At 30.6% G+C, this 19644-nt stretch overlaps 2 protein-coding genes across 16 annotated transcripts in view; one reads left to right on the top strand and one right to left on the bottom strand.

The window, feature by feature from the left end:
- The first annotated feature begins 961 nt into the window (after positions 1-961).
- On the top strand, positions 962-12358 carry LOC141456494 (glutamate receptor ionotropic, kainate 2-like). 2 transcript variants are annotated; one of them, XM_074132669.1, is made up of 18 exons: positions 962-1101; positions 2845-3000; positions 3846-4030; positions 5247-5404; positions 5492-5633; positions 5714-5875; positions 6748-6915; positions 6997-7140; positions 7588-7809; positions 7893-8099; positions 8183-8267; positions 8348-8486; positions 9138-9275; positions 9361-9559; positions 9652-9877; positions 9998-10113; positions 11803-11946; positions 12048-12358. In XM_074132669.1, the coding sequence occupies exons 1-18, from the start codon at positions 1014-1016 to the stop codon at positions 12183-12185; spliced, it is 2817 nt and encodes a 938-aa protein (XP_073988770.1). In that variant the 5' UTR covers positions 962-1013; the 3' UTR covers positions 12186-12358. The 2 variants fall into 2 exon arrangements, with proteins under 2 accessions (XP_073988770.1, XP_073988694.1); XM_074132593.1 differs by having other exon boundaries at positions 6748-6921.
- A 1565-nt stretch (positions 12359-13923) lies between these two features.
- smash (smallish) overlaps positions 13924-19644 on the bottom strand; it is a 203188-nt gene continuing 197467 nt past the window's right edge. For all 14 annotated transcript variants that reach the window (XM_074130655.1, XM_074130604.1, XM_074130987.1 and 11 more), the window contains 4 exons: positions 16212-16522; positions 14975-15090; positions 14688-14852; positions 13924-14568 (listed from right to left, as the gene is read on the bottom strand). In XM_074130655.1, the coding sequence (XP_073986756.1) occupies positions 14546-14568; positions 14688-14852; positions 14975-15090; positions 16212-16522 (615 nt within the window). In that variant the 3' untranslated portion in view covers positions 13924-14545. The remainder of the gene's footprint in view (positions 14569-14687; positions 14853-14974; positions 15091-16211; positions 16523-19644) is intronic.

Here is a 19644-nt window from a genome sequence, read left to right as displayed (position 1 = left end):
AAATTTTTGACATCTTAGATTTTGTTGTTGCAACACCTATTTTTACGAACCTCTAGAATAAGGCCCTCTATATTCATTTTAGATGCCTTGATATTTAAATTTCAATAAGGGTACAAAACCCAGTGCGAACAAAAGCAGTTGAATCCGAAAGCTATTAGAATAAGAATGACAAATATTTTTACCATTGCGATAACATAAACATTTAAATACTTTTCTGTTCTTATTATAAGACAATGGACATTTACTTTTCAAATTAAATAACAAATATCGGACGAATATAGAGAAAAATAGAAAATTCTCTACCTTAAAACTGAATAATGCTTTAAAAACACAAGAAAAATAAGCCACGATTAAAGACGATTACAACAATAGTTGACCCAAGTATATTATTGTAAATAAAATAATAAAAGTTGATAATATTGCAAAGAAAACGGGAAGAATGGTAACTGTAACTGTCATTTTCTACTTTAGCTCGCCCGATTAAATGTTTAAAAAAAAGAAAATGTATTTAAATAAAAAAAAATAGGACTTTTTTTTCTTTTATTAATGATCACATATATTGTAAATATTATCCATTTTTAGACTAATCTTTTGTAATCTATGAAAATATGGGAGATGATCTTTTGTATTGCATGATATACAATTGTATGACATGTATGTGAGAATGTAACTGTTTTCAACTAAAAATAAAAATCGTAATATGTATATATATTGGAACAATATGAGTGTAATACTATTTATTAAATTTAGAACGGGATACGTGTAATTATTACATTTTTACGTTTTCTGTTTGTGTAATGAAATTAATTGAAGAAAAACATGAGAGGTTAACAACTTCTCGAATTATAAGAAATTATTGCTAAGTTGACTACATGCCAAGATAAAAATAGCATAAAGAAGAAACCGGAGCATGTCATAATATAATGGAAGTTGTGAAGTGATGTTATCTGTGAGAAGGGTTTTAGAAGGAAATTTTAATATATTTAATTTCGTTTTGAAATTTTAAACAAAAAATGTTTAAATACGCAATTATAACTACAAGTTTTATAATATTGTTCACTGTTATAAAAATAAATGGATTACCTGACAAAATTAAAATTGGTAATGTATAAATAATCATTTTAATATAGTAATAAAACAGTTAAGTTATTTCATAAAAGGTTTTTATCTTTAACAACCTAAGAAGTTTTATTGATTAAGTATACTGCGTAATTGAGAACGCGACAATTACAATACATTTTTTGAGGATTGCAGAGTTGGATAATTTCAATTATTTTATTGGTTGTGGCACGCTTTTTTTTTATGTCTCTAACCAGTGTAAGAACTTCATCTAACATCAGAGATGAGTACATGGTCTTTAAGAGTGTTTATTAAAATGTTAACAGTAAAATATTTCTTTAGAAATGGTAAAATAACATAAATGAAAACTTGTATGTATTTAAGGGCTCTGTACGTTTTTTGCGAAGGTTATGTATGTTTTAGAATCATAAATTATATATGGAATTTTATGAGAGGGTCGCTTAATTTTAAACTTAAAATTTTAATTAACGCACAGATACACATCATGCGAAACTCAAGTCAGTTAGTGTAGAGTATTATGGAAACAGTGGAAGTCCACAATTCTCTACGACTAAATAATAAATCATCTTATGAGAATCCAAAACGTTCAGAAATAGAAAAAACATGCGTGCTAAGACGGATATAATCAACATGAATTTGCAATGCTTTTCCAGAAAAAAAAAAAAATATCACATTTACTTCAGCGCTTAAAACTATAGCTAATAAGTAAAATTTGTAAATAATTTTAAGATTAGAAATATTTTTTCTTTCTTATAAAGTAATCGCCTATTTATTAAGGCAAGGTCACCTTCTATCCTACAATAATCTTGGATAAGTTCACTATTAGAAAGACAGCTTGGCTCCTTTACATAGAACCCTCAAAAATCAAACTACATTGGAAAGGTTTTGAACAAAATTTTAAGGTGTGTAATTAGTTTACGAAGTCTAAAGAAACCTATAGTGATAATAAAATCGTTTATCGGAGTAGCACTCCCTATTTGATCAATTATATGGTCTTCAAACACCGACTTTAGTATAGCATTTGAAATTCACATAAATTATTACTTACTGTTATTAGAATGGATTACTGAACTGAACCATTTCCGGAGACTTTACTTCCCCTCTCCAGAGAATTCTTTGAAAATGTATTTTCTGAAAAAGATCGCAAAGAAAAGTATCAGACTTCCATATCACTTTAAATTAATGATAAACATAGTAAAGGTTTAGAGTAGTTTTTTAGAAAAAACAAAAACTGAAAGTTTCTATTTACTAAACTGTTTAAGCTCTTCCCGCAGGTGACCGCGAAGGTTGATCGATTTAACAAAAACTTGGGCTTGTCTTTTGATAACCAGTTACTACATTTTTTTTGTGAGACTTTATAACCTTATAATATTGCACATCACAAAACCACTTAGAAAAATTTTGTATATCTAGAAATGATGTGTTATGTTTTGAACTTTTTTTTGGTGGAACTACATCAGGCTACACCTGTTCAATGGCGGTTCCAATGACGCTGAGATGCTGTTCTGACGATAAGACGTACTAAGAAGAGGTTATACTCTGTTTAGGTTATAACCACGTGACCCATTGGTGGGCTTTCTAATTTAATTTGATTTTGAAACGTCACATTTTCATTTTCCCTTTATATTCAAAGTCAAAATTTTCTAGACGCGATATCTTCATATTTAAAGAGCATTTTTCTTCTAAACCTTATTATTATTTTCTTTGTTAACCTTAGTAATATTGAAATACTCAGTAATTTTCGTTTCATTAATTTCTTTATAGGAGGATTGTTTCACGTAATGGATACTGAAGGTAAAATAGCATTTGAAAGTGCAGTAGACATGGTAAACCATGATTTTGGAATACTTCCAGACAGTGTGGTAGTTGCTGATCCGCAGATTGTACCTGAATATGACAGTTTTCAAGTTGGAAGAACAGGCAATTAATTATAAATACTGATTTGATCTTGTGTTTTATATTCATTCAGTTTAACAGAAGAGCAGAATAATAATTAATGGCCTGCGATATTCAGAATAATTTAACACTGTTTTAGGAACCTGACAATATAGGGACGCTTTATAAACGTACACCCATAAGAAAAAAACCTAAAAAATATATATTGTCTCAAGAGGCGCACCAAGGAGTTTAGAAGTTGACCCCACTCGAAATATATGAAAACGTTATTTACATATTATATTACGTTATTTATGTTAAACGTTATTTAAGAATATTTAATAGGCTATACATATTTAGAAAATTGCAGCACTAAAACAGGATTAAATGGCTTGTCTATCTACTGATCTTGAATTCATCTATTGTCCTAATAGAAAAATTCTCCAAAGTAAAAATTAGATGTATTGTAACTTTTGATTCTGCGAATATTGGCTAGACAGCCTATTCCATCTTCACCTTGGGTTCTGCAGTGGCACCCTCAAATTAGAATAAATTTAAGATATTTATTTCCTTTTTTTATTTAAGAAAGTAAAAGAATACCTGTTTTCAGTTAGGGTTTACCTACAACTACTTAACTAGATGTCGTGCACTAGTAAATCAATCATTTAATTCTCATGTTAACTACTGAATAAAAACCAAGGCAGATGGGGTAGCGATAGTACGACTTTTGCTAACCTCGGCTGTAGTGGAGATTCGTCTTATTTTTAATTTAGTTTGTCTAATTTCAAGAGCCCAAGCTCTGACGTTTGTTCTTTTACTCAAATAAATTTTATTTTAATTTTTAAACATTAATGAAAATTAATATAATTAATATTAGTTATTATTATTAGTATGCGCACTGATGGGTGAAGGAATAGCAGGGATTTTTGGACCACAATCCGAAGAAACATCGTATCATGTGCAGTCTTTATGTGATACAATGGAAATTCCACATATCTCTACAAGATGGGATCCAAAACAAAGACGAAGTTCTTGTTCTATAAATCTGTATCCCCATCCTTCGATATTGACGAGGGTCAGTACAACAATGAAAAAGAACTTACATGTTTTTTTAAATAACTAATGAGACATTATTAAAAGATTTCATTAACCAGATGTATCAAGAAATAATAGGGTGAGCAAAAAATAAAGTTTTTCTTGTAACATGAGTTATTGTTACATAAAAGTCGTTAACGTTATGCTTAACGTGTCAAATAGCTCTACACGTTGTAGCAGTTTTTTAATCTTTCTGCCGTTGGCATTATAAGTTTTAGAAGCAAATAGCTCTAGAACCGCAGCCGCAATCTTTTCTAAATTTTCAAATCGCCGGCCCGAGAGAATTGGACTATTGATCGAAATATATGATAATCTGATTAAAGTGTATGGAATTAACAGCTAAATTATGTCAAGTTTTTGAATTATCAGGTTAGTAAAAGTGAGGAAATACAATTTCATTTAGTAAAGATCCGTTTCCTGTTCACTAAAAGCCGTTATTTCTGAGCTAAAGATGTATATCATGTTGCAGCTGTTAACAACCAAATAGCTTAGTTAGGTAAATTAGATATTTCTCCCTTAATTTAAAAAATCACAACTTTTATTTTCCGATAATGTTTTCATTCAAGGGCTACGCTGATTGTTCTATCTAATATCAGACCAATCACATAGCTGACTGGTCAATGTATAATTTTTCACCATCCTTTGAAATTTCAAATAGCTTCGGCATTTTTAAACATTGCAAAACTGCTGTAGTCAACTTGGAGAATCTGTCGGTTAAACTTTAGTATGGACACGGAAATACAAAACTTGTGATTCGACCGAGTAAGAGTCCCTAAAAAAAAAAGAAATAGAAAAGGCCGTTTGGTCAGTACTGTTAAGTGAGAAAGAAGCTTACTTCGCTCTTTTATCCTTTGTCGATGTTGTGAAGAAGTTAGTTTATAGTATAGTAAGATATCCCTAGTTCAGATTGTAGTTGACGGGTACTATTGCTTGGTTCAAATTACGTTTTCGATCGGTGAATCCACATCTTCTTGAACTTGTCTTTTTATCAGTTGTGGCTCTTATATTTAGAACCAACATTGAGCAACTCAACAACACGCGTCCACAAATTTTCTTGAGAGCTTCAAGAAATTTTTACTCACCCTTTTAATAACATCAATTTTCAACTTTTATAATATTATAAATATATGTTCAGAAAAATTTACCTCTTAAAATTCCTTATTGATGCTTTAAAGCTTAATTTTTTCATTACTTAGGCAGTAGCTGACATAGTTTCTGCATGGAAATGGAAAGAGTTCACTATAATATATGATGACTACAATGCACTTAAAAAAGTTAGCAGTTTGCTGAAATTAGCCGACAACAAAGGATGTTTAGTAACTGTCGAGCAACTGCCAAATGACGAAAATTATCGGTACATTACTGATAATCCCTCCTAACCTATACTGTTTGTTGTGTGAGAAAGGTATTGAACTCTTATCGATTTTTTTTCCTGTTTCAGATCTGTTTTGAAAAAAATTAAACATTCCGAAGAAAAGAATATAGTGTTAGAATGTTCGTTAGACAAATTGTACAATGTACTTCTTCAAGCACAACAAGTTGGCTTGATGGGCGCTGAATATAGTTTTATAATTACTTCATTGGTAAAAGTTTCCGTTTTATTTCATTTTAAGGAAAATAATAAAAAAAAGTTTACAAATAATTTCGTATATAATATTTTTAGGATTTTCATTCGATTGACGTAGAACCATTTAAATGGTCGGGTACAAACATTACTGGAATCAGATTAGTCGACCCAGACTCAATGTATTTCAAAGATGTCATGAAGAGATGGAAATTGATAAAAGAACAACCAAAGATTGAAGATAATGAAGAAGATGACTTGGTAAAATATATACGAATATAATGATTTGAAATTCATGTTATATTACTTTTCCAGATTGACTGATTGTTCGGGTATTTGTTCGTTAACAAGCAGGCCTTTGATGGAGTTTTTACATTGTCACGGTCTACAAATTTGTAGTAATTGAATATTACCACATTACTTGTCTAAGAACATCCGTGTAAAAAACGGATCTTTCTCCCACTTGCAAACAAGGCCCCACATTCTTACTTTCAATTACTCCTGAAAAGTTACGTTTTTTACACATAATTCTGCCGCCCTTCTCACTATCACGAATTCGGTTATCCGTTAAAAATTCGCAAACTTATCGCCCCCTACTTACTTGAAAAATAGTTTAAAAAAGTGAACCTAGGCTTAATAAGTACAAAGTACATCTCTTTCATGCTAATTCGCATTTCTCTTTCCAGAATTTCATACAGTCTAACCCTTATATTACTGATCAACTCGTTTTCCACTGACGGGCCAAACTTTTTTTACACCCCTCACAATGCTTTTGAGAACAAAAATAATTTATCGCTTCAAAAATTGGCGACAGATCTTCAAATTCACTGGATATCAAAAAAGTGATTTTCCAATCTCTTTTTAAAACTTGATTTGGGGATACATGCTTATTCTGGAAATCTACTAATCGTGTTTCTTTCAGTCTTCAATCCAACTGTATATACTTGTCCATGCTTGTATGATTTCATTACAAAAGTTGCCCAAACTCATTAAATGGAAATTTCCCATTTCAGTCTACATTTAAATCATTTAGTAGGTCTTACTCTGGTAGACAGAAGATAATTTTCTCTATAATGAAGAAAGAGGGGCTCGATAGTAGTAGTGTGTTACTGAACCAGTTTTATTTTTTCAAGGATTATTCGAGCCGAAAAAGACGACAATTGTATGACTATGACAACGTTACTTTTTATGATGAAGATGAAGACGAGAATGCTCGTGAGAGCGTCTCATCCAATGAAGTATCATTGACCGAAGAAGAAGATGAAGAGGAAGAAGATTTGCTAAAAGAACCAATACCTCCTGTAAATGTGATAGTTCCTGTTTCAAAAACACGCCAAAATCAGGATTGTTTCTGTTTTTCTTAAAATTTGTTTGTATTACAGCTGGAAGCACTTTTGATACATGATGCAGTATTTCTTTTCTCTGAGGCTTTACATCGTCTTGATCTGTTAACTATAAAACAGGTTGACTGTGAAACACATAGTGGTTGGGATTCTGGGTACAGTATAGTAAATTTCATGAAAATGGTGAGCAAAATTAGTCGAATTATGAAAGAAAAATTATTTAAAAAATGTTACTAGTCAATAAAAAACCTCAAAAATAAAAATAATTTAATCTCTCAGACAACTATCTCTTATTCTGAAAATTATACTTATAGTTTACCTCCCAACCCAAATAATGTTTCTAGAAAGATATTTGTAAACTATAGGATAACATAAAGTATTTGGTATTTCAGTTATAGAGAAAAGCAGTGATAAAATTGATTTTATTTGGGTTCCCTCTAACTAGTTTTTTTTTAAGATTCCACAGTTCCATCTCTTAAAAAATATTACTGCTACTTATATATTTGCTGAAATTCCGATTTTCAGAAAATCCTAAAAAAAAAGGTTCAGTTACAGAATAGGTATAGACATAATTAGAGAAATTCGTAATTCATTCTAGGAATATATATATGTATAAATTTTTTTTTACAGAGTCAGATTAATGGCATTTCAGGATTGGTCAAATTTGATCATCAAGGATTTCGTACAGATATTTCATTAGATGTGATTGAACTCACTGAAAAAGGCATTTCTAAACGTGGTACCTGGAATTCTACTGAAGGATTGAACATTTCACTACCTAGTGCCAGAGAAAGCCAACTGGATGCTGGCGATGACTTGAGAAATACTACTTTTATTGTTTTAATAGCCTTGGTAAAGTTTTTTTTTAGAAGTCAGTTATGTAAAAAAAAATATGTTTTTTAGATACCATTTAAAGATTGTTTTTCGAAAAACAGACACATCCCTACGGAATGTTAAGAGAAGCAAGTAAAAAGCTAGTCGGAAATGATCGTTTCGAAGGGTTCGGTATTGACCTAATACATGAGCTATCTTTAATGAGCGGATTCAATTACACTTTTCACGTACAAGAAGGAGGAAGTAGTGGAAACCCGGATAAAGTTACTGGAAAATGGGATGGTATGATTGGGGAAGTTTTGGCAGGTGTAAGTTAAATATTATATATTATATGTACATCTTAAAAAAGGTCAAAGAAATGACATATGAAAAAAGTTTTTGTTATTTCTAGCGAGCGGATCTTGCTATAGCTGATATTACGATCACTAGAGAAAGGGAAAGAGATGCTGATTTCACGATGCCTTTTATGAATTTAGGTAAAAATTAGTTAAATTTGGAAAATAAGTTGCTATAATTTCATAAAAATTTAATACCAACTATAATTGTTGTTTTCCAGGTATAAGCATATTGCACAGGAAACCAACCAAAGCACCACCCAGTCTGTTTTCATTTTTATCTCCTTTCAGCTACGAAGTATGGGGTTATATGATTGCAGCGTATTTAGGAGTGTCACTGTTGCTTTTTGTCATGGGAAGGTGAAAATAAACAAATCTAATGTAATCACTCACGCAACATCATCACAATTTATTTGATTAAATTGTCTTTAAAATTTTAAGAATATCTTTGCAGAAGCAAAGATAGTTTTTTGGATATCTTTGCGCAGCTTACAGAACATATATTTCCTCATAATGGTACATCATTATGTATGTACAAGCGATAATTGTTTAAAGAAGCTGGTCTTCGTGCTCTACATGTGATGAATGGCAGAATGAAGTCGGCCTTCATAATAGCTAAAGAAAATGTATGCCATATCAAAACTAGGAGACTTAAATATTCATAAATATTCTGGGAGAGAAACAAACATGGGCAAAGGCATTTTTGCAGGGCTATTTTTCTGTCCTAGCTTTCTTGAAAACCCAAACCACCCAGCTGCTTCCTGTTTAGGAATTTATTGAAAAGTATAACTTTGCCCCTTGTAGAACACAACCAGCTCTTCCCAGTCCAAATTCCTTGATTCTAAATCTTATCTTATAACACCTCTCAAAATCCCATTTCTTGCTGGTCTCTTTTCTTTAGACTAGTAAGCTAATCTAGTAGACCAGCGCATATTGATTATTCTATTATTATTATTATTGATTACACATACTCCATGAATTTTATTTTGCTCATAACAAATTGTCGTTTAGAATCAGTCCTTACGAATGGACAAATCCATATCCGTGTATAGAGGAACCAGAAGCTTTAGAAAACCAATTTACTCTTCTCAATTCTTTGTGGTTCACCATCGGTTCTCTGATGCAACAAGGATCAGAAATTGCCCCTATGTAAGAGAATTTTACTTTTCTCTTTTCAAACAAATATATTACTTATTAATTCTAAATTAAAAATAGATCTATTTGCCCTACTTAGATCTGTTTCAACCAGAATGGTTGCTGCAATTTGGTGGTTTTTTACTTTGATTATGGTATCATCTTATACAGCTAATTTAGCCGCTTTTCTTACCATTGAAAATATAGTTGTGCCTTTTCATAATGTGGAAGAATTAGCAAACCAAGAGAAAATCAAATACGGAGCTAAGGCGAATGGATCAACAGCTGGATTTTTTAGAGTAACCTCCCATTTTTTATAATTACTTAAAGAAAGTAAGCATAGAAGTAAACCATGATAAACTAATAATTGCATTTTGTTAAAAAAAAAAAGGATTCAAAGGATCCAACATATCAAAAAATGTGGCAGTTTATGGTAGACAATCCAGATGTAATGATGGGATCCAACGATGCAGGAGTTGCCCGAGTGGAAAATGAAGTTAATTACGCTTTTTTAATGGAATCCACGAGTATAGAATATGAAGTAGAAAGAAAATGTGATTTAGCACAGATTGGTGGTCTACTTGATAATAAAAATTATGGCATTGTTATGCGACAAAGTAAGTGAAATGTATTTAAACTTATGTTTAGTATCAAATTAATTAGTTGATTTGATAAAATATTATTAGGGATTGATCGAAACATTTTATTGAAATTAATAATAAATTAAATTATTTTAGACAGTTCTTACCGAACTGTACTTAGCAAAAATGTAGTCAAACTTCAGGAAAAAGGCAAGGTGACGCAGTTGAAAAATAAATGGTGGAAGGAAAAACGAGGCGGAGGAGCATGTTCAGTTAGTAAACATTCTTATATATCTAATTTTCTTCTGTTATAATACATTTTCCTGAACGGAGATAACAAGTATGACGTTCCATTAAAATGTGAAAATTTGTGTACAAGTTACTTCTTCCTGAATGCTGAATTGGAGGAATTAAAATATTTAAAAAAGTTTTAATTTCAGTAGACGATAATAGACTACATGGCTCATCAATCAATAGCTACTCACTAGTTACAGCACTAATCATATACACATTTTGATTTAATTGAAGTATGCTGCTGGATAGTCAACAACTAATAATCTTCTCACTTGTCATTGATCCTTCATGGGCATACATGTCCGATAGTCCACTTCTACCAAACAGCTCTCCCTAAGAAGCCATCTTAAATTTTCACTTAAATTCTTAAAATTTCACCCAATTTTCCAGGTATTGGGTCATACCTGGAACCCTCTTACTAGCTTTAAAAGACAAGCTCTTTCTAGTTTTAAACAAATAACTTTGACGGAAGCCAAAATGACTTCATATGAAATTAACAGACTAATTATGACTATTAATGTGTGGTTATCAAGTTTGAGAAGCCAAAACTCATCAGAATCCTTCATTCCTACCATAAACTATTAAGCCATTACTGTCGCACCTTACAACGTCTCAAACTTCACCATCCTTTATACTTTTTGATATCGGCAATGAAAAACAAAAACACTCAAGTTCCGCGTAAAATTAGCAGAACACAACACACTCTCTCTCTCTCTGTTTGGCAAATCTAAACACATCTCTTCACCAACACAGAAAACTCTGGAAAAATGAAACAGAAAGTGGCTTAGGCTTCGGGAACTTCGGGAACTGTGACAAGCTCATCAGGTGCTGTTAGGTGTGTGACGGCAACACTGCTAAGAAAACAGAGTTTCCCAGAGAGATTTAGAAGAAGTTAGACCAGTTTTCTACCATGGAAGTATGAACTTATTCTAGAGCCTAATCTCCGAAATCATTAGTGGTCTTCTCTCTAAATGATCTTTTAGAAGCAATTAGAATCTATATGTATAAAGGATGTTTAATTGTAGCTTTATTAACTCTAATCAGTTGTTGAAATATGTTTACCTTTGAAACAAAATTGTATGGTTTTATCAGTATAGATAAAATATTTTAACGAATAATTTATTGCTAGCAAAAACTATTTAAATCCGTTACGAAAAAATGAGATATTGTCGGATTGGGAAATACAATGTTAAGCAGTACTATTTAAATTCCTGAATAATACAGTAAACAAATTAAACCAACTACTTGGTGAACTTTAACTTACTGAAGAATGTTAATAGTGTAAATTTTACGTTAAAGTGCTCGACCTGATGATGGCTTTTTGAATTGTTTGGGTGAATTGTGTTTAATACATGGCAATGGCAAAGATTGACAGACGTTGTAATTTTATTACTCAGCTTTATCTTCTTAATTTTTGTGATGAATATGTGCCCTAGCCTTGAAGATCACCAAGTGCCTAGGTCGAAAGCTAGGCAAAATAAATAAAAAAAAATAGGCATGAAATTGGCAATAATTTCTTTACTTTTTTAGTTGAGACATAATCCTTGACTTCTTGATTACTGCCGATATGGTCCTGTAATGGTTTTATTTTTTCTTTTATATTGTTGCTACTGATTTATAGGCTAGTTTAAAAACTCTTTAAACACACTTACATTATGTTTTCATAGGAAAAATCTGAAGGAGGGGCAGCAAGTGAATTAGATTTGTCAAATGTTGGTGGTGTATTCCTAGTTCTATCAGGCGGATGCATATTTGCCATATTTCTTTCCATGGGTGAAGTTCTGTGCGACATTTACTCGAGAGAGGACAAGGTACCGCAACATTATCAAGCTATACATTCTAGAATTTGTTAACTTTCTTCATATTTTAATGATAATTATTATTTATTTCAATTTATCTATTTATTTTTTAGATTTCATTTAAAGATGAGTTAATGAATGAAATTAAATTTATAATAAAATGTCATGGTACTACAAAACCTGCTAGAAAACCACGGCAATCTAGTTACAATGACTTTTCTAGAATCGATAGATCTTCTACAGTAGATTGATTTTTTGTTTAATTTTTTAGAATAGAAAATTTAGCAAAATTTTGTGAAAAATTAAAATTATAACATCGAATCGTATAATTGTATAATCTGTATTATATAACTATTACATTAGGCTTAATTTTTAATGTAATAATGTTGACTTAAAAAGAATAATAAATATTTTTTCTAATTAACCTTTTACTTACTCTACACGAAGTCTTGGCTGAAAAGTATTCTAAGTATCCTACTTAAATTTTTCATCAAACTAATGGAGAAAAGAGGTGAGAAATCGATACTTCTTCTTTCTGCAATAATTGCAATAGCAATTGATAAATTAAATATTCATTAATTGTCTTCAAATAAATTAAGACGGGAGAGATTAAACATTTCTTAATGACCAACCAAAAAGGTGGTCTGATTAAATAATGTGCTATTTATGCAACAATTTGATACACATATATCTTAAGGGCTGCTACAAAACGTTATAAAATTACTTTATATTAAATCGAAATATGATACTCTCTTTAAACAATAAAATGTAAATTATTATACGTTGATTATAATCCTACATTTCTGTAGGTAACTGAGGATTGATAAAAGGAGGGAGCTTCAATCATTGCAGCAACACATTATTAATCAACACAAAATTAATCTTCTCAACTACACTCTCAAAAACTAGAATACATAAATTAAAAAACTAATTTGACAGTAACGTTAATATTCAGACAAAAAAGCATAGGTTTTAAAATTTTGTTACTGGTAAAAAAGATCATATGTAAATACTAAAAGGTTTTAGTAAAGAATATTATGTAACTTCTCTTTACGAATTGTGCCAATGATATTAAAATATTAATTATATTTGAATTAATAATTTTAAAATTATTAAGTTTTAGAAAAGAACAACAATCTGAAGCTCTTATTTTGAAATCCTAAATCAGTAAAATGTTTTTCAACAAAAATTTAGGCATGCAATTGGTACGATTTATAACAACGTTTTGCTTTTAAATAATAATTTAATTATCTGAAAGTCAATACTTACTTTACACACAAATCATAGGTAACATAAAAATGGAAATTATTACATGCTACTGTCGATGACGCGACGGATAAAAAAAATTACGTTTTTGTAGCAACTTAAAAACCTAAATTCTACTTATTAATGCGATCTAGCGGAAGAACTGAGAACTAATTGTTGCTAAGTAGTTAACGTCTTTGCCAAAAGAGCGCTCTTAACGACAGAATATGACTTTTTTAACTTGCAATTTTCCACATATTCATATCCCTGTAATTTAAAATGTCATTAATTGTATTGATTTTTGTTTTATTTATTCAATGAGTATATTAATAAGGACTCAGCCCTTACACAGTACACAATAAACAATTGCATTAATAAATATAATAATAATATACAATATAGGAAAGATTTAAATTATACGTAAAAAGTTTTATATTAATTTGTACAATTTATATTGCTTAAAACGTTGAGTAATAGATCAATAATTAATAAATAGAAGAACATTCCACAGATAGTGTAGGTAGATTCCCTTGTTTAGTTAATTACCGGAAATAAATGGGTGCGAATCACCTTCCGGGTATTACCGGGAAAAGGTCAGAGTCCGAACTCAAAAGGACTTAAACCGTTCCGGGTTCTAAAACATTGGTCCATTGATTCCAGGAGATTTATCCAATGAAAATGTTGTAATTGGTACCGGAGTTGTTTTATCGTTCTGAATTGGTTATTAAAAAAAAAAAAAAAAAATCCATATCAAATAATGTTTAATCAAAATAAAACAAAATACATGAATATAATACAGTAACTATTCAAATCTGTAGTTCATATATTATTTACAAAAACAATAAACTCTTCTTTACAATATATTATTTACAACGAATCAAAGTAAGGAAGAAATATTATTTGTTAACCCATAATGGCATATGTTATTAACATAAAATTTTAGCTATTCTTCCAGTAAATTAATTTATCAATCTTTAAATTACAGAGAATTTAATTTATATTTTTGTTGGGTTTCTCATTAAAATCATAAAACTACACAACTTTGAAAGAAAAGTGATTTAGCAAAATATTTGATTCAAATTTATGTGTATTATTGATATTTTTCACTTAACAAAAATGGTATTTTATAATCCATTTTAAACAAATATATCTAGTTGTTATGTACAAGATAAATTTACAAGAAAAATACAAATTTATATAATAATAACCCCAATATATTTATTTAATTTTTAATAGATTACAGTTATTTATATGGACATTTTATTTTCATTTATTATTTACAACTGATGTGAATTTTTTTCACTAACTTTTATAAATTCTATATATTCCAATTTAACACCGTAGAACATCAAATTAAACTGCTTTTTTACACGCAACTAAATTTTGCACCTGTAAATAAGAAAGATAATAATAATAATAAGCCCGACAATTCTAAATAAAATTAAATTTGAAGCTACAATATGGCCACAAATATACATATGTATAACATAACGGATAATCAGACTAACCATCATCACTTGAGTAACAGTTATGGCAATGTAACTTATTATTTCGCACCCTAACATCAGTACCCATTAATCCGTCTCCGAGTTGTAAACAACAAACACAACATTTAAAACAATCTATGTGATAAAACAGTTGCAGACTTTCAATGATCATTGCTGCTCCTCTACCTTTAAAAACAAATTATATGTTTAGAAAAATTAAATAATATTGAGAAGAGAACACCTTACAGCCTACAACATCAACAAGACTCGTATTAAATTAGTCTAAAAAATAAATAAATAAAACTTACCTAACTCTTCACCACAATGTGAACATCTTTTTTTACCGCTGACGCTCAACATTTTATCTTTGGCACTATCAGTTTGCAATGGTGGATGAGGCATTTCACTGCCTTTTATGTCCTTTCTGAAAAGTAAACAAACATAAATTGAAAGTCACGATTCGATGAAAGTTTGCTAGCTTTTAATTTTTTAGTATTAAAAACATAGATAATTGTAATTAGAGCAAGGGGTTTCTACGTGGACGTCCCTGGTTCGAATCCAGCAAGCTGAACTTATATTTTTTCTTGGCCAATTTTTATGTATTATATTTTTTCTTAAAGAGCCAATTACAGCTCACCGTCTAGTGATGGACAGTATGTACATATGTAACGAGAAACCTGTCTGTAGGCCATAATTGCTCTGAAAAAGACTCCAGGCGACCATAAACTCAGATGCTGACTTGAATTACAAAAAAAAAAAAAAAAATAATAATAAACTAACTAAAAAATTCATCAAACACTATCTTTAAGATCTTCAAACCAATGTTAATTAACAAACAGGAGAAGATTTTCCTTTGTTATTCCATCCATGCAAGCGTGTAATAAATACTATGAAGAAATATGCTCATATCTTGGACTGTACCACCACTTTTGAAAACTACATTTCACATTTTTGCCCCACATTCTGAATGGTACATTCGAGTGGGATCGATGTAGTATTAATATCGATCATATTGATAACCCTTCGGGAGGATAAACTACAAAAATTCTTCAAATAACAATTATATCGCTTGGAAGCTGGTGGGATCTTTAAAAAATTCAAGTCCATAGTTCTTGAACCATTTCTATCCTGGGGCCTACAATCCATTTCTGTAATGTAAAAAGTCATGTTTTTTGAGACATATAGTATGGCTCATTTAACACATTGGTTGTCCACACCTCTAAGGTTCAGCCTCGTAGTCCAGTTTTAGGCGGATGAATTTCTGATCACTTCACACTTGGGGGATATCCAGAACCGAGCCGAGCTCAGATAAAACACCACTGTCTGGTGTCCCAAAGCACCTCTCCCTGGTCTAATTTAGTTTCCATGGACAGCTCCTTCAAAGCTTCAATTTATGGTTCATTATTTCGAATGAAACTTTATAAGGGATGGCAAAATTTAAAGTTTGGGGGAGTTACTAGCCACAATAATGAAATCAAATCGAATCACTATAATTTTTTTTTTTACAGATACAAGCAAATAACTAATACTACTGCTAGATTTTACCTTCTTCGATTATTATTTGAATCTGGATTCATCTTATGTTGAACACGTTGCGTAAGAGTTTGAATAATTGAATCTGGAAGAGGTTTCCCATTACTCTTCTGCTGACGGCGGTTCCGTTGGGTTGAATTTTGATTAGACCATGAAGTATTATAAAGCGGTGATTGAGATGGATTCTTGGTCCATTGATTAGAATATTGTTGATTTGAAAGTTGATTAGTTGGAGTGATGTAAGCATGCTGCGATGGAATTGGTCTTCTTGCCGTGACAGTTTGCCTTTGCTGCTGCTCTGTTATACGCCGGTGTTCTGCTTCCTATACGAACAGTAAAATAAATATTAACTTAGTATAATTTCCCATTTACTGTGAGAATATGAAACTATAAGGCAGTGGTTCTTAACCGGTGTTCCGCGAATATGGTCCAAGTGTTCCGCGAAATTTCAATTTTAAATGTATTGAAATTTAGAAACTTAAGAAAGATACGAAAACAAAAAATTGTTCCTTTTTTTTTTAATTTGAATTTAAGTTTAAGTTCTTGCCAAATACCGAATTTCAAATTATTTAATGTTAGTGATCCGCGAGAAAAATATATACATATAATTGTGTTCCGCGTCTATGAAAAGGTTAAGAACCACTGATATAAAGGGTTGAAAATTTTTTGGGTCATGAAATTCTGTAAAATTGTGGCCGTTCTATATTTCCCACTGTGAACCACATATTCGTATGTAATTTTGTTCTCTTGTACACTTTGTTTTTCTCAATTATAAACTATAGTTATTTTGTGCACAGATCTATAAATGTAGAAGATATACAGGGTTGAAAATTTTTTGGGTCATGAAATTCTGTAAAAATTATGGCCGTTCTATATCTCCCAATGTGAACCACGTATTCGTATGAAATTTTGTTCTCTTGTAACACTTTGTTTTTCTCAATTATAAACTATAGTTATTTTGTGCACAGATCTAAAATGGTAGAAGATATAAAGGGTTGAAAATTTTTTGGGTCATGAAATTCTGTAAAATTGTGGCCGTTCAATATCTCCCACCGTGAACCACGTATTCGTATGAAATTTTGTTCTCTTGTACACTTTGTTTTTCTCAATTATAAACTATAGTTATTTTGTGCACAGATCTATAAATGTAAAAGATATAAAGGGTTGAAAATTTTTTGGGTCATGAAATTCTGTAAAAATTATGGCCGTTCTATATCTCCCAATGTGAACCACGTATTCGTATGAAATTTTGTTCTCTTGTAACACTTTGTTTTTCTCAATTATAAACTATAGTTATTTTGTGCACAGATCTAAAATGGTAGAAGATATAAAGGGTTGAAAATTTTTTGGGTCATGAAATACTGTAAAATTGTGGCCGTTCTATATCTCCCACCGTGAACCACGTATTCGTATGAAATTTTGTTCTCTTGTACACTTTGTTTTTCTCAATTATAAACTATAGTTATTTTGTGCACAGATCTATAAATGTAAAAGATATAAAGGGTTGAAAATTTTTTGGGTCATGAAATTCTGTAAAATTATGGCCTTTCTATATCTTCCTCTGTGAACCACATATTCGTATGGAATATTGTTCTCTTGTACACTTTGTTTTTCTTAATTATAAACTATAGTTATTTTGTGCACAGATCTATAAATGTAGAAGATATAAAGGGTTGAAAATTTTTTGGGTCATGAAATTCTGTATAATTATGGCCGTTCTATATCTCCCACTGTGAAGCACGTATTGATATGAAATTTTGTTCGCTTATACACTTTGTTTTTCTCAATTATAAACTATAGTTATTTTGTGCACAGATCTATAAATGTAGAAGATATAAAGGGTTGAAAATTTTTTGGGTCATGAAATTATGTAAAATTATGGCCGTTCTATATCTCCCACTGTGTACCACGTATTCGTATGAAATTTTGTTCTCTTGTACACTTTGTTTTTCTCAATTATAAACTATAGTTATTTTGTGCACATATCTATAAATGTAGAAGATATAAAGGGTTGAAAATTTTTTGGGTCATGAAATTATGTAAAATTATGGCCGTTCTATATCTCCCACTGTGTACCACGTATTCGTATGAAATTTTGTTCTCTTGTACACTTTTTTTTTCTCAATTAGAAACTATAGTTATTTTGTGCACAGATCTATAAATGTAGAAGATATAAAGGGTTGAAAATTTTTTGGGTCATGAAATTCTGTATAATTATGGCCGTTCTATATCTCCCACTGTGAAGCACGTATTGATATGAAATTTTGTTCGCTTATACACTTTGTTTTTCTCAATTATAAACTATAGTTATTTTGTGCACAGATCTATAAATGTAGAAGATATAAAGAGTTGAAAATTTTTTGGGTCATGAAATTCTGTAAAATTATGGCCGTTCTATATCTCCCACTGTGTACCACGTATTCGTATGAAATTTTGTTCTCTTGTACACTTTTTTTTTCTCAATTAGAAACTATAGTTATTTTGTGCACAGATCTATAAATGTAAAAGATATAAAGGGTTGAAAATTTTTTGGGTCATGAAATTCTGTAAAATTATGGCCTTTCTATATCTTCCTCTGTGAACCACATATTCGTATAGAATTTTGTTCTCTTGTACACTTTCTTTTTCTCAATTATAAACTATAGTTATTTTGTGCACAGATCTATAAATGTAGAAGATATACAGGGTTGAAAATTGTTTGGGTCATGAAATTCTGTATAATTATGGCCGTTCTATATCTCCCACTGTGAAGCACGTATTGATATGAAATTTTGTTCCCTTATACACTTTGTTTTTCTCAATTATAAACTATAGTTATTTTGTGCACAGATCTATAAATGTAGAAGATATAAAGGGTTGAAAATTTTTTGGGTCATGAAATTCTGTAAAATTATGGCCGTTCTATATCTCCCACTGTGTACCACGTATTCGTATGAAATTTTGTTCTCTTGTACACTTTGTTTTTCTCAATTCTAAACTATAGTTATTTTGTGCACAGATCTATAAATGTAGAAGATATAAAGGGTTGAAAATTTTTTGGGTCATGAAATTCTGTAAAATTGTGGCCGTTCTATATTTCCCACTGTGAACCACGTATTGGTATGGAATTTGGTTCTCTTATACACTTTGTTTTTCTCAATTATAAACTATAGTTATTTTGTGCACAGATCTAAAATGGTAGAAGATATAAAGGGTTGAAAATTTTTTGGGTCATGAAATTCTGTAAAATTGTGGCCGTTCTATATTTCCCACTGTGAACCACATATTCGTATGTAATTTTGTTCTCTTGTACACTTTGTTTTTCTCAATTATAAACTATAGTTATTTTGTGCACAGATCTATAAATGTAGAAGATATAAAGGGTTGAAAATTTTTTGGGTCATGAAATTCTGTAAAATTATGGCCGTTCTATATTTCCCACTGTGAACCACGTATTCGTATGAAA

Source organism: Rhodnius prolixus, unplaced genomic scaffold (assembly GCF_049639745.1).
Source record: "Rhodnius prolixus isolate KJV_2025 unplaced genomic scaffold, Rpr scaffold_1, whole genome shotgun sequence".
In the NCBI taxonomy this organism is placed as follows: domain Eukaryota; kingdom Metazoa; phylum Arthropoda; class Insecta; order Hemiptera; family Reduviidae; genus Rhodnius; species Rhodnius prolixus.
Note: the sequence above shows the minus strand (reverse complement) of the source record. Positions and strands in the feature narration are given on the sequence as shown.